The 12312-nt window shown below is 41.4% G+C and overlaps 2 protein-coding genes across 2 annotated transcripts; both read left to right on the forward strand.

The window, feature by feature from the left end:
• Nucleotides 1–5715: 5715 nt before the first annotated feature.
• On the forward strand, nucleotides 5716–7664 carry lrata (lecithin retinol acyltransferase a). Its single transcript, XM_070983903.1, has 2 exons — nucleotides 5716–6270; nucleotides 7136–7664. Exons 1-2 carry the CDS (start codon nucleotides 5731–5733, stop codon nucleotides 7286–7288), a joined length of 693 nt encoding a protein of 230 aa, XP_070840004.1. The 5' UTR covers nucleotides 5716–5730; the 3' UTR covers nucleotides 7289–7664.
• Nucleotides 7665–8320: 656 nt separating this feature from the next.
• On the forward strand, nucleotides 8321–10280 carry LOC139344754 (lecithin retinol acyltransferase-like). The gene is made up of 2 exons (XM_070983126.1): nucleotides 8321–8806; nucleotides 9922–10280. The coding sequence occupies exons 1-2, from the start codon at nucleotides 8321–8323 to the stop codon at nucleotides 10075–10077; spliced, it is 642 nt and encodes a 213-aa protein (XP_070839227.1). The 3' UTR covers nucleotides 10078–10280.
• Nucleotides 10281–12312: the final 2032 nt, after the last annotated feature.

Here is a 12312-nt window from a genome sequence, read left to right on the forward strand (position 1 = left end):
CTTGTTGCTGTCGCTGTATGGAAGCTCATTTCTGCCTGGAAAAAAAAAAAAAAAAAAAAGATGAATAATTGAAATTATAGAAATGAAAACTTTCAAGCTGATTCAGCCTTTTGAAAAATTTGACTCACTATTTCATAACTTTTATTGAAGAAGCAAACTTTATTGAAAATGTTGGATTTATTATATCGTAACTTTGAATTGTGATCTCATAATTTTGAATATTTCATTTTTTATCATTCCTAAATAGTCATCCTTTTTCCTTTTCCTGCTAGAAATGGGCTTACATACAAACATACAATGCAAGGTACACTGTATTAAATTGCAGATATAGCAAAATACTTTTAATTTGACATTTTAAGTTGGTATTACTCAATGTAATTAAGGTTATCAGCTGGCTCAATGGTTTTAAGTTGTATTAACTAAGCTGTTTTGAGTTATAACGCATTTAAAGATAAAAAAAACAATATTATAAATGTTAAAACATTAAGTTTTAATACTTAAAATTATTCACTTCTTTTGAATTCATATTGTTTGAGTGGCGTTTACTGGAAATATTTGAGTTTGCTTAATTTGGTGATTTAAACTGAACTGTAATCAAAAAGTGCATTTTACACAAACTCCTTCACTTACTATCTCGTCATCTGTCATTTGAAACTTGGCTGCAGTGGAAGGACAAACCACTAGTGGGAGTGGAGCCACAGTAAACCAAACACTCTCACTGTGAACAACCAGTGAGCACGCCTGAAGAGGAGCCTTCATTAGCAACCAGAAGAAAGCAAAGAAGCTCTGGTTAAAGTGCAAAGTTATGTAGATCCGTGTGACTGTTTGCAATGACTTTTGATTTTCTGTGAGATCTGACTGAAACATAACTAGTAATTGTATTTATGATCAAACAAGTTTAACCCGTATGTGGTGCATAAGATAATACATCTTTAGAGTGCATAATGAATAGCACTCTCACACAGCTCACAGCCTGTGTTTCACAAACAAAAGAGCATTAATCACTTGCTTCTTTCACTCTGCAGGAAAATCAGCTTCTGCGTGCTTTCTTGGAAAATACTGCACGTTTTTTATGGACTTAATTTGTAAGAAGCACATGTGCAGCTGAGCTGAACTGGAGCTGGATCACTTGAGCACAAGGCGAATGAATCGATGAGAGCAGGGGAAGAGAAATCTCCTCAGTGTGACTGTGAAGACTCATCGCATCATGTCAGGCGACGATGCCTGAAATGAATAATTATGATCTTTGTCAAACTCTAAACATGAGCACTGTTATGAACTCTGAGCAATGCTGTGCTAATCTGCATGAAGGCTGACTACATTCAAACCAGATTTTCTTTCCTTGAAGATTCCACAATGATTTTCCAAAAAGTGTTTCAACAGTGGAAAACTGAAGGCAGCGATCCCAAAATTAAGGACACGAGGTCATGATCTGTTTTTCAGAGAATCCAAATCCAAAAAAACTCACATGGGGCATTTTGGGATGGCTCTTATGACAACAAATGAATAAATAAAGGAGTCTGATGTAGTTTTTAGACTTGTTTAGACTGACGTTATGAAATGCAGTTTATACATATATATATATGTATATATATATATATATATATAAATATCAGACTCCCCTCTAGAAGAGCTAAAGGTGAAACAGAGAAAACAGTGCAGTGGAAAGTTTTCCACAAACGAGTGGATGCACCGTCTGGCCTGTTGGTCCGATAGCATCTGTGTTCCTAAAATCCTGGCTTTGGCCCTCAGTGATGGATCACTCAAAATCAGGCAGACAAATAATCACAGTCAGGCATGATTTGAAGGGCTGGACGCTACGTGCACCATCTGCTTGAATGTGGCTGCAATGAACAATTCAGTAACCAGGGGAAGCGTTCGATGGACTTCAGATCAAAAATTCAACTCCAGGACAATGAAAATTTAGCATTTAGCTTCATGCTGCTGCTTGTTTGAGATGCAGTTGTCTTCTCATGGCACAGATGAGTGTGGGGCGAGAAGCCCACATTCATAAGATATATATATATGTATTTATCTGCTGTGGGTTTTAAGGTTAAAATGTCAGTGGGTGATCGCTTCGACATTAAATTATAGGCAGTCTTTAGCACTGCTGAGTGACAGTGACGCAGAGGATAAACGTGCACTGTTCCTCTTTTCTGACAGGAGTGTTTGCAGTGCATGCTGTTCAAGGCCACTTTACGCCGATCGCTCCAACATTTTGTACACTGCACACTTGTTGACAATGGTTATCCAGTGGATGTTCACCAGGGTGCTCCAGGCAAACGCACCTCTTTTTTATTACATCAAAACAAACAGCGCAGATACATGTGGCAAAATAAAGATAAATAAGGCTCATCTGCGGGCCCCGGTGTTGACATGAGATGATAAATCTTGCCATAAGTACCTCTGTGTGACCTGGTTTTATTATGTGGAAAAAAACAGGCGCAGGACGGATATAAAACCTCACTGACCTGAGAATGAACTGCCGGGCTCGTGAACCTAAACAGTGCTGAACTTTTGCTGAACTGGCCTCTTTCTGTCCAAACACCAGATGGAAAGTGTCTCCTTCTCTAAGTGCCATAAAGACATGGCCACTCTCCCTTCACGCCATGTCCAGGATGTGATGTGCTTTGGCCTGTTGTTGTAGCTGATGTATTCAGGCTGACAGTCTCACACTGTCTGCACTTTTCTCTGGATGCAGGGCAACAGAAAAGCAATGCAAAGTATTTACTTTTCCTTTTTAAGGGCTGCAATTCTCAAATGTTTTCCTGGTAATCTATACAAACTTGGTGCTGACTCATTGTTTATCAGTAATCAACTTAAGTTTCAAGGCTGAAAAACAAAGTCAGCAGAGTTTAACAAGTGATCTGACCAGGAATTAAATTCAAAGAGCCTGGTTAGGGTCCCCCATTGGCCACAACTATAAGTCTGGAGCCATTTGACCATGGCGTAAATCTCCCCGGGACAGAGGGCAAAGGTTTGTTATAATGCCACCTCAGGGTTCAACCTGTGGTCACAGACGGTAAGTCGACTCAGCTGAACGTGGGTCTGAGGCAAAATATGCAGTGAAGCTGTTGTGCTTTGCTGTTCACATGTCATGAATGACTTTAATTCAGTGTCATCCGACAAGAAAATGATGCCGTGCTCTGCGCTGACCTGGACGTGCTCCTCTAAATTTTAGCTCTGCCATATATGTTTATTGAACTCTGCTCTGCCTCCGTGTTCAGTTTGCCTGCACTCAGTTTGAAGCGGGTTCGTTTGTTCCTGCAGTTTTGATAATAGAAGAAGTGGGACACACTTTCCATGTTACATAATGTTGACACTTGTTTTACATTCCCTCGTTCTCACATCTACGTGTCATTTATGACCCCGATTGATTTATACTGTCTGCACTTCTTTATGTCTCCTAAACCAACTTATCAAGCTAAACAAAGATATAAAGTAAAACTACATGTGTAAGTTTACTGACCAATGCCAGCGATAACCTGAACCTAACCTTGAATATTTCCATTTTATTCTTCTACTGAACTACATGCACTGTTTTACTACAATTATCTGGCAGCTGTAGTTACTGCAGGTAGTTTCTTTTCATCCAAACAATATTAAATCAACTCCTCCAGTAGCTGCAGTGTAAAGCGTCAGTAACAAGCTAATGTAATATAACTGCTAAATTTAATACTTTAGTGCAATTTACTGGCAATAGTTATGTACCTTTGCTTAAGTAACTTTGTGAAGTACTTGCAGTGCAGTATTTTTACATTGCAGTACTGACTGGGAATAATACTTCCACCACTAATTATGGCATAAAGGACAGTAATATAAATCCTGTGTTAAACGTACAAAGAGTTAACCTCTGACTGATAATAAATGTGTGCTCTGGTCCAAAATACATCACACAAGACAAAGATTGACTCAAGACTGTTGGCTCACGCTGTTCACAAACAGGGATCAGACAGTTAGTTTTTGCGTATAATTTATGAATGTGAGTTTCTCATTTGCAAAATTTGCAGGGTAGAAGTTCAGCAGCTGACCTGTACAGTATGTATACTCATAAATCACACACTTCCTCAAACGTACGGTATGTATGCTTTGTGGGTCAAACTGCTTTTCTCACAGTCTGAAAAAACAGCTGGCCGAACTTAAGTACCGGCAATAATTTATCCCTTTAGCGAGGATTTTACAGTATCTGGGTCAGCAAACGCTCGATAACAAATAATTCAAAGACACAAGATCAAGTTTTTCTCAAGGTATTTTCTGGGCTGAAAGATGAGTGTGCAACTGAAGCCCACAGGATTATGGTAATCTGGTCAAAGGAATGTTTTATCTCATCATATGGTTCCTCTGAGAAGGTGCAGACCGTCCAGCACAGACCCCTTTCTCCCAACACTGATCCTGGACTGACAACGGGACAGAACAGATTAACCGAGTCAACAAAGTCCACGGCCCACCGACTTCTCTTCTCTCATTGTCCGGAGGGTAATCAGCTTAATAGTCTAATTAGACATTTGTTCCAAAGTAAACGAAAGTTGGAAAAAAACAAAAACAAAATAAACAAACAAACATCAGTTTGCAAACTGGAGAATAGCCAAACTTTTTGGATTTCTTCCTTTTTTAATTGATTGATTAATTTATCTGCAGCATTTAACAGCATTTGAATTTCTTATGAACCTCTGTGAATCTAATTTTTGAGCCTATGCTTGACCTTGTAAAGATCAGGTGAACAGTAACTAAGTACATACACTCATGTACTGCATGCAAGTGCAGTTTTGAGGTATTTGTACCTCGGTATCTCCACTGAATGCTCCTTTGTGCTTCTACTGCACCATGTTTCAGAGAGAAGTAACCAGACAAGGGACCTTTCTGCACAATGAATACTTCTTATACTTCCAGCACATTTTGTTGCTAATACTCAAAGGTCCAGTGGGAGTTTGGCAAACTCACAGCCAAGATGGCGACTGCTGGAGCCGCTGTTGCTGAACTATGGCGTCACGGATACTACATCCATGCTTTACACAGGTCATGCTCTGGAGTCAGTGTTTGGTTTGTCCCTTCTGGGCTACCATAGACACCTGGCATGTTGTTGACAGCCTCTTGATGTGACTGCATCTGTCTTTTCCCAGTTTTACATGAATGGAACAATCTTTACACATTCAGTAAAGAGCTGCTGCTGTAACGTAAATCCTTCCTAAATATGATGCACCTGCAGACTCCTGCAGACCATCAGGACCAGTCAGAATCACAGAGAGTGAGACAGTGGCTGGATGTGCTTATGCACTCCTGACTTTACACTCTGTCACACCTGTGCTTTATGTGACTCTAGCATTTCATCTTTTAAGTTAAAGGAGAATATTTTCTAATTTTGACGTGTCTCTGTTCAAACTCTAACTTGATGTATGCAACTCTTTGAATTGCACGATTAAATACAACCAGTGTGCCTCGACTTTTAGAATAAATGGGCTTCTTTATGGCTTAATCTCTTCTTTGCTGCAGCTGGGGGGAAACAAGTGAACGCGTTGAGTGGAGAGCAATGACCTCAGGTTTGAGAAAAATGCAAGAAACAAAACAAGATGCTGAGGATGTGGAAGAAGGAGAATGCGCACGTGCGCACGGTGACTCGTGGCCAATCGTGTCCTCGAGATTTCCTCGGAGCTTTCTCTCCTCCTCGTGCCAGTGAGGATAAAAGGCTCATTCCACTCAAGCATTCAGATATTTCCTCCGACAACTCCCGCGATGCTGCAGCTGTTGACATTCCTGGTGGAGAAGCTCTCCCTCTTCTCCAAATTCAAACTTTTTGAGTCCAGCTGGTCGGACGGGGAGGACCAGGACCGGGAGCGCCACGCGCAGCGCCGTCCCCCACCGCCCATCCGTAGAGGAGACCTGCTGGAGGTCCCCAGAAGCCTTTTCACCCACTACGGCATTTATATAGGTGACAACAAAGTCGCTCACCTGATCCCCGACATCCTCCCTGTGCTCACGGACGACAAGAAGCTCATCAGCTCCGTCATTACGAACAAGAGGCTCATCCTCGGCTGCATGTACAGGTGTGCCACGGTGCGCGTGGACTCAGTAGAGGACTTTGCATATGGCTCCAACATACTGGTTAACCGCATGGACAAGATGATGAAGAGCCAAGCGTTTAGTAACGAAGATGTGGCGAAGAGAGCTGAAAAACTCATCGGAGCGATTCCGTACAGCCTGCTGTGGAATAACTGTGAACACTTTGTGACATACTGCAGATACGGATGTGCAGCCAGCCGGCAAACAGAGAAGGTGAAGTCCTGAAATGTTTTGTTTTGATGCTTTTACACAGATTTAGCCTAGTGAACAGGTAAACGTCAGGTAAACGTCAGGTGTGCTCCTTGTTGAAATGCATCATCGCGCTCTCACTTACCACTGAAGAAGATGCTGCTGGTTTGTAGCCACTTTAACCAAGTTGGATAAACTTGCTAGGACCCCACTGACCCCCCTGTTGGGGCCCCCTCCCAGCCTTGGTGCTTTGTGTAGCCTGTACTCTGACACCTCCATTAGATCCCGCAGACTTCTTACTGTGTGTTAGTTTTAAGCATTTTGATTAAGCATGAATTAATTTAAGAAGATGCACCATGTGAACACAGTATAAGAGAAATAAGGTCATAGATCTTGTCACAGGACCCCTCTATAAGACAGGTTTAGTTTAAGTTTAGGTCAGGATTTCCTAACCAGAGATGGTCCTGACACGTCTCCTCCTCTACCTCATTAAAAAAAGATGTCACTGCCATTTTTCTTAAGTTAAATGTCTTAAATAAAAACAGTGTCTAAAAGGTAGTGTTCATTTCTACCTCTGCTGCACTGTGATAACCCACCAACATTAAGGGGACCTGGTTTTTAGGGCCACTAGGGGTTCAGGGGCCGAGGGGCAGCCCAGCTGGTAATCCAGCTTTGACTCACAGGCTGAAGCTGTTTCACCATCACAGGTGAGGAGCACTCCGTTCAGAACGGAAGTTAAACTGCTCACAGAAATGTTTGTGGCATGAAAGATATGAGGTTAACTGACACTTTCCAGGTGATCCATGTTGATCAGAACTGTTCTGTACTCATTTATTGATCCATTTAGCCAAATGTGTGAAGTAATTAACTGCATTTCTTTCCTTTGCAGTTCTGTGAGTGCTTGAAATTAATCATCAGAGACCAGCGCAGCGTGATCGCCACCGTGCTTCTTGGAGTGATCTCCATCGTCTGCTTCGGCATGGCGCCGTCGACTACATTACCCACAATCCTTATTCCCTTTACCTTGTGGATGGCCGGTTAAAGGAGTTCAGCTCAAGGAGCCTGCAAACAAACTGAACTGAGCTTTTACTTACTGACCGGAAACCTCCACAGGACGGTGCACGCCTGTCATGTGATGCCTTATGCTTCAGAATCATCCTTTCATTTTATTGTCTAGGCGGTGTTTAATGTTTTGTGCTGATACTTGAATTAACAGTTTTCCTATTGGCCTCAATGTATTAACTCTCTGATGAAGGAATATGGTTAGCGATTCATTTTTGCTAACATCTGAGTCACTACAAAATTGAATATACAGTCTAGAGCGACATCTTTCTGTATGTAAGAGTGGGTATTTTATCGTATTGCAGTCAGTATAATGTTGTAAATATGACAAATGTTTAATAAACAGTTTATTTTTACTTGTGTGCCTCGTGTGACTGACTCTCCACCCACGTTAGCACACCACAGCCACAAATTAGCTTTAAAATATGTGATATTTACTGATATATTTTCTTATTGAGAGACTGAGTGATTCTTTAATACTAGACTAATACAGTTTGTGTATAAATACAATATAAATACACTACAAATACTTCACTCACATCCAGGCAAGGTCATCAAAAGTCTTCTCATTTGGCTGCACCTATGACCTTCGTATTGATGGATTTAGCTCATTTAAATTACAGTTTTATTACATTTCCACATGTAAAACTTAAACATCCAAGAAAGTGCTGAATAACGATGAGACAAATTTAAAGGGTTGCAGCCCAATCTAGTTAGTGAACAACAAAGGCTATTTATTTGGGTGCAATGGCTCAATATCAGGAACCTTTTAAAAAATGAGGATTTACCTCACTGCCAAGTCAGCCCTCTTAATGAGGACCCCTGACCTTAATACACCAAAGGCCCGAGTTTCAAAATCCAGCCACAAAACACAGTGATTAGAGAAAGCTCCTTTATTTCTGTCAAAATCATATTGAAACATTGACCAATATAATCCTGCTAACCACGCTGGCCCCGCCCACTTCCAACGTGAATAAAAAGGCCGTCGAGCACTTGGCCGCACACTGCCATCATGTTTCTTTACCAACTACTCAACTTTTTCTTTGTCGCTTCCAAAAAGGAGGAAGACTCCAAATATGACCTGTCACTTTACAAGAGAGGCGATCTGTTAGAAGTCCCCCGGACATTATTCACACATTTTGGCATCTACCTGGGCAACAACCGTGTGGCTCACCTCATCCCGGACATCCTGCCAGTGATTTCCAAGAATAAATCTGCAATTGCCAAGATGGTCACGAATAACCGGCTGCTGCTGGGGGTTATCACCAAGGCTGCCAGCGTCAGAGTGGACTCCGTGGCAGATTTTGCATATGGATCAGAGATTCTGATCAACCACATGGACAAAGTGTGCAGCCAGCCAGCTTTGGACGGGGACGAGGTGGCCAGAAGGGCTGAGAAACTCCTTGGCTCTGTCACCTACAGTTTACTGTGGTACAACTGCGAACACTACGTCATGTACTGCAGATATGGCATGGCCATCAGCTACCAGACGTACCAGGTAGAGTCTCTGGGCGGTAGAGAGGTTGAATCTTTTGTGCATAATGGCCATGAAAAGATCCTCTCCTGAGCACTGCAGGACAAAAACTACAGTCCTCACCTGTGTGGAAATGATCTGCAGTTTAGGTAATGCTTATATGAGGCTTCAACGGTCTGAGTTTTCCTTTTTTGTTTCCCCTGACAAACTTTTCTTGATGAGCTGAAGTGGAGGGACGGTAAAGAGGGAATATTGCACTAAAAATACGTTAAATTCAGAATTTTATTTAACAAAATCAGACTGTTGAAACCTCATATTAGTACATTTTTACATGGAACGAGCTGTATTTTGTCTCCCAACATGAACTGCATTAGGAAGGATCTCTTCACCGCCTTTATGGACAAGAGGAACAATTACACTGAGCAACAACTCCTTTAATGAACATATGAATGTGCGCACACTTAAAAAAAGTGAACCTTTCATTTAATATAAAATCAATTAAAGCACCTTCCATTAAGTGTAATTGAATTAGTCTATGAAACGTGGATAGCAAACTGTCTGCAGCCAGATACATCAGAAAAGGTTTTTAAATACACAAAACAATGATTTATGTCATATTTGAACAGATTTTCTTAAAAAAAAAAACCCTAAAAATTAGACTTCTGTGGAAATGCAAATTTATTTCCCCACATTAATGTTTAGCTCGTTAATTCTTCTGAGTGTTTCTGTCTTTGGAGATTATTTCCTGAGAGAGCTTTAAGGGTCACCCCACGTGCAGCATTGGCAGCGCCGTCAGTTATTTATCTGGATTTAGTGAAAACCAGATTATTGGACGCAGTCAGCACAGCGTGGTTTGTTCTTATTTACTTACTTCACAGTGACGGGCTACCTTAATGCTGAAGTTAGACTGGCTGACGTTTGGTCACATGAGGCTTACTTTGCTGCAGCCTGCCTGAGTGAAAATTAACTTGACTTATTCATGAGGCGAGTAGCTCCATCTAGTGTTACTTCATCCCCAAATTACTGCCATTCTGGAGGTGATGAGGACCTTCCCCTCGATAACAGGCCTCTGCTGCAGTGCTCATTTGTGTTCATTTTGCCTGAGCTCACTGTATAATTCTCACACTCTTCTCTCGCAGTTCTGCACGACAGTCCGGAAGATTGTTTGCAGCCGGATGAGTTCCTATTTGACCGCGCTGTGCGGAGCAGGAATCATGCTGTATCTGGGCTGTGTGACGCCGCTGACAGTTTTACCGACCCTGCTCATCTCATTCACCATCTGGATGGCTGCCTAACGGCCTCATGAGAAAAGACTAATTTAAAACACTGGTGGAAGCTGAAATAAAGTCCTGTGGTTTAGCCACATGACTGAAGGCACTGGGAAACAAACGTGTTCACCATCTTAAAACTGCCATTCACTTTGTGCTTCTCTTTGCAGCATTGTTGATCTGTTCTCATCTGTCTTTGCCCCGATAATCATCATGCTTTTGTTGAATGTCTAATTCAGCTCATAGATAATAAATGGACTTAAAGCCAGCACAGAGATCAAAATCCTGCAGACTGAGATATTGAGGAATGACGGTGTGCGAGGATGGATGTTGCTGTAGTGAAGGCTTGTTTTTAGTTCGTCAGCGTGATCCTCGACTCTTATCACGCTCTAGTTAAAACGTTGGCTCGGACAAAGTGCAATAAGTTTCTTCTGAATCCAGTAAAATTTTGATTTATGGTAAAGTCATATGTGTTTGCTAGCCCATTAAAATGTATTTCTACCTGCTTCCTGTTGTGTTTCTTGCATGAAACATCAAACACTTTTATGTTCTCTGCAGCCATCAAGGTTAAGCACATGCAGACTCAAGGTTTGAAATATTAAAATGATGTCAGAACAAAACAATCATAATATAATGTCAAATCTCAACATTTCAGTACATTAATACTGTAACCATAAGCATTCGCCAGAAACTGCCATTTAAAATCAACAGAATCACAATAAATGTGAAATATGCTGTTATAAATGTCATTACAAACCATTTACAAAGCATAATGGCAAACACGCAGGATAAAGTGAGTAGGCTGCATATATTTAATTAATACACTGTAAATATCCTTTCTGCTGTATGTGCAGTCCTTTGGTTGTGTTCGAAGGAAAAAAAAAACATTTTAATTACTTGATTAGAATTAAATATTTGCTCATTACTGCAGGGAATGTGGTCAACTTTCTGTCTTTGTAACAACAACAAGAGTAGCTCAGCAACACTGGGCAACTTTCCTAAAACTTCTTTAGGCAATTCCCGTAAGAATTCAAAGGAAGCAAGCAAAACCGCCGCGCTACGAGATCAACAGCACAGGAGATGACGGTCGGCCATGTTATTAAATGTCATCAAACACAAGCGTGAAACACAAGCGTGAATTACTAGGCCATGAATTATTTGAAGAATCTGAGGATCAGAGTTATGAATCCTGCTTCTGTCCAGCGGGGAAATGCTCAGAATGGTTTCATCAAGCAGAGGAGACACTCAATGGTGAGCAAGGAATGTTATTTATATAACAAATCGATAAATCTTTGTTGCAGTGGGATGGTGAATCTGTCTGTGCCTACAGAGCAAGTAAAGTTATGAAAGTCCTTAAAAGGGATGAAACTGACCTCAAACTGAACTAAGCTGTTGAAAATGTATCTTTCTTAATAAAGGTTTTATTATTTGGAGAATGTGTCAAGTGGGCGGCCAAGGTCAAAGGGCAAAAGCGTGCGAGCGAAAAGTACAAAAAGACAAAACAGACAGAGCAGGGAAGGACAAAGAGACGAGAAGGCTGCAGTGCTGCAGCTCGGGGAGCACAGGACTGGAAGAGTGGCTGCAGTGCAGGTTGTATACTGTTTAGACGCTTTGCTCGATGAAACCTTTCTGCCTCACGTAATGCAGGAACACAAAGGGAACCACAACCTGGATTCAGTGACGCAGATGAAACCCTCTAATAGACTGTCAAAGGTTAAATCCTGCACAGGCTTTCAGTGTGTGTAAAGACAGACATCTTTTCACTTTAAAGCTACCTTGTGGAGATTTTGACCACTAGTAGTGCTATAGAGCAACATTTTTATGAGAGGGTCCCCATTCTTTGCGTCTTGTGCGTGTGCATAATGTGATATATGATAGCGATAGTAATGCACCAGCAAAGGGGGGAGAAGAGCAAGATTTCTAACTGATGTAAACAAAGCAGGTTTCAAACTACTCAAAAACTTGTTTTGTGTGGACGGAAATGATGCATTCAGTGTGTTTATTTGGCCTCTAAAGTGCCGATTTCAGTAAGGCACACTGAATGTAAACATAATTTTGTTTACAAAGAAGCTCCACAGGGTACCTTTCAAAATCTGCCACAAGCACATTATCTTCTTCTGCCTCCAGGTTTCACCGAGGATGTCGAGCTGCCCGCAACAACCTCTGGAGAGAAAAGACTCATAATTTAACCAACGTGTGGAAGCTGAAATGAAGTCCTGTCACTCCGCTGTGTGAATAAAGGCATTGGGAAACTGATGCCAG

This window comes from Chaetodon trifascialis, chromosome 2 (genome assembly GCF_039877785.1).
Source record: "Chaetodon trifascialis isolate fChaTrf1 chromosome 2, fChaTrf1.hap1, whole genome shotgun sequence".
NCBI lineage: Eukaryota > Metazoa > Chordata > Actinopteri > Chaetodontiformes > Chaetodontidae > Chaetodon > Chaetodon trifascialis.

Bases quoted from the DNA above. Each gene is read 5' to 3' on its own strand.
- LOC139344754 (XM_070983126.1), top strand. From the start codon at position 8,321: ATGTTTCTTTACCAACTACTCAACTTTTTCTTTGTCGCTTCCAAAAAG. The intron at 8,807-9,921 runs GTAGAGTCTCTG...CTTCTCTCGCAG, and splicing joins TCAGCTACCAGACGTACCAG to TTCTGCACGACAGTCCGGAA.
- lrata (XM_070983903.1), top strand. From the start codon at position 5,731: ATGCTGCAGCTGTTGACATTCCTGGTGGAGAAGCTCTCCCTCTTCTCC. The intron at 6,271-7,135 runs GTGAAGTCCTGA...TTTCCTTTGCAG, and splicing joins CCAGCCGGCAAACAGAGAAG to TTCTGTGAGTGCTTGAAATT.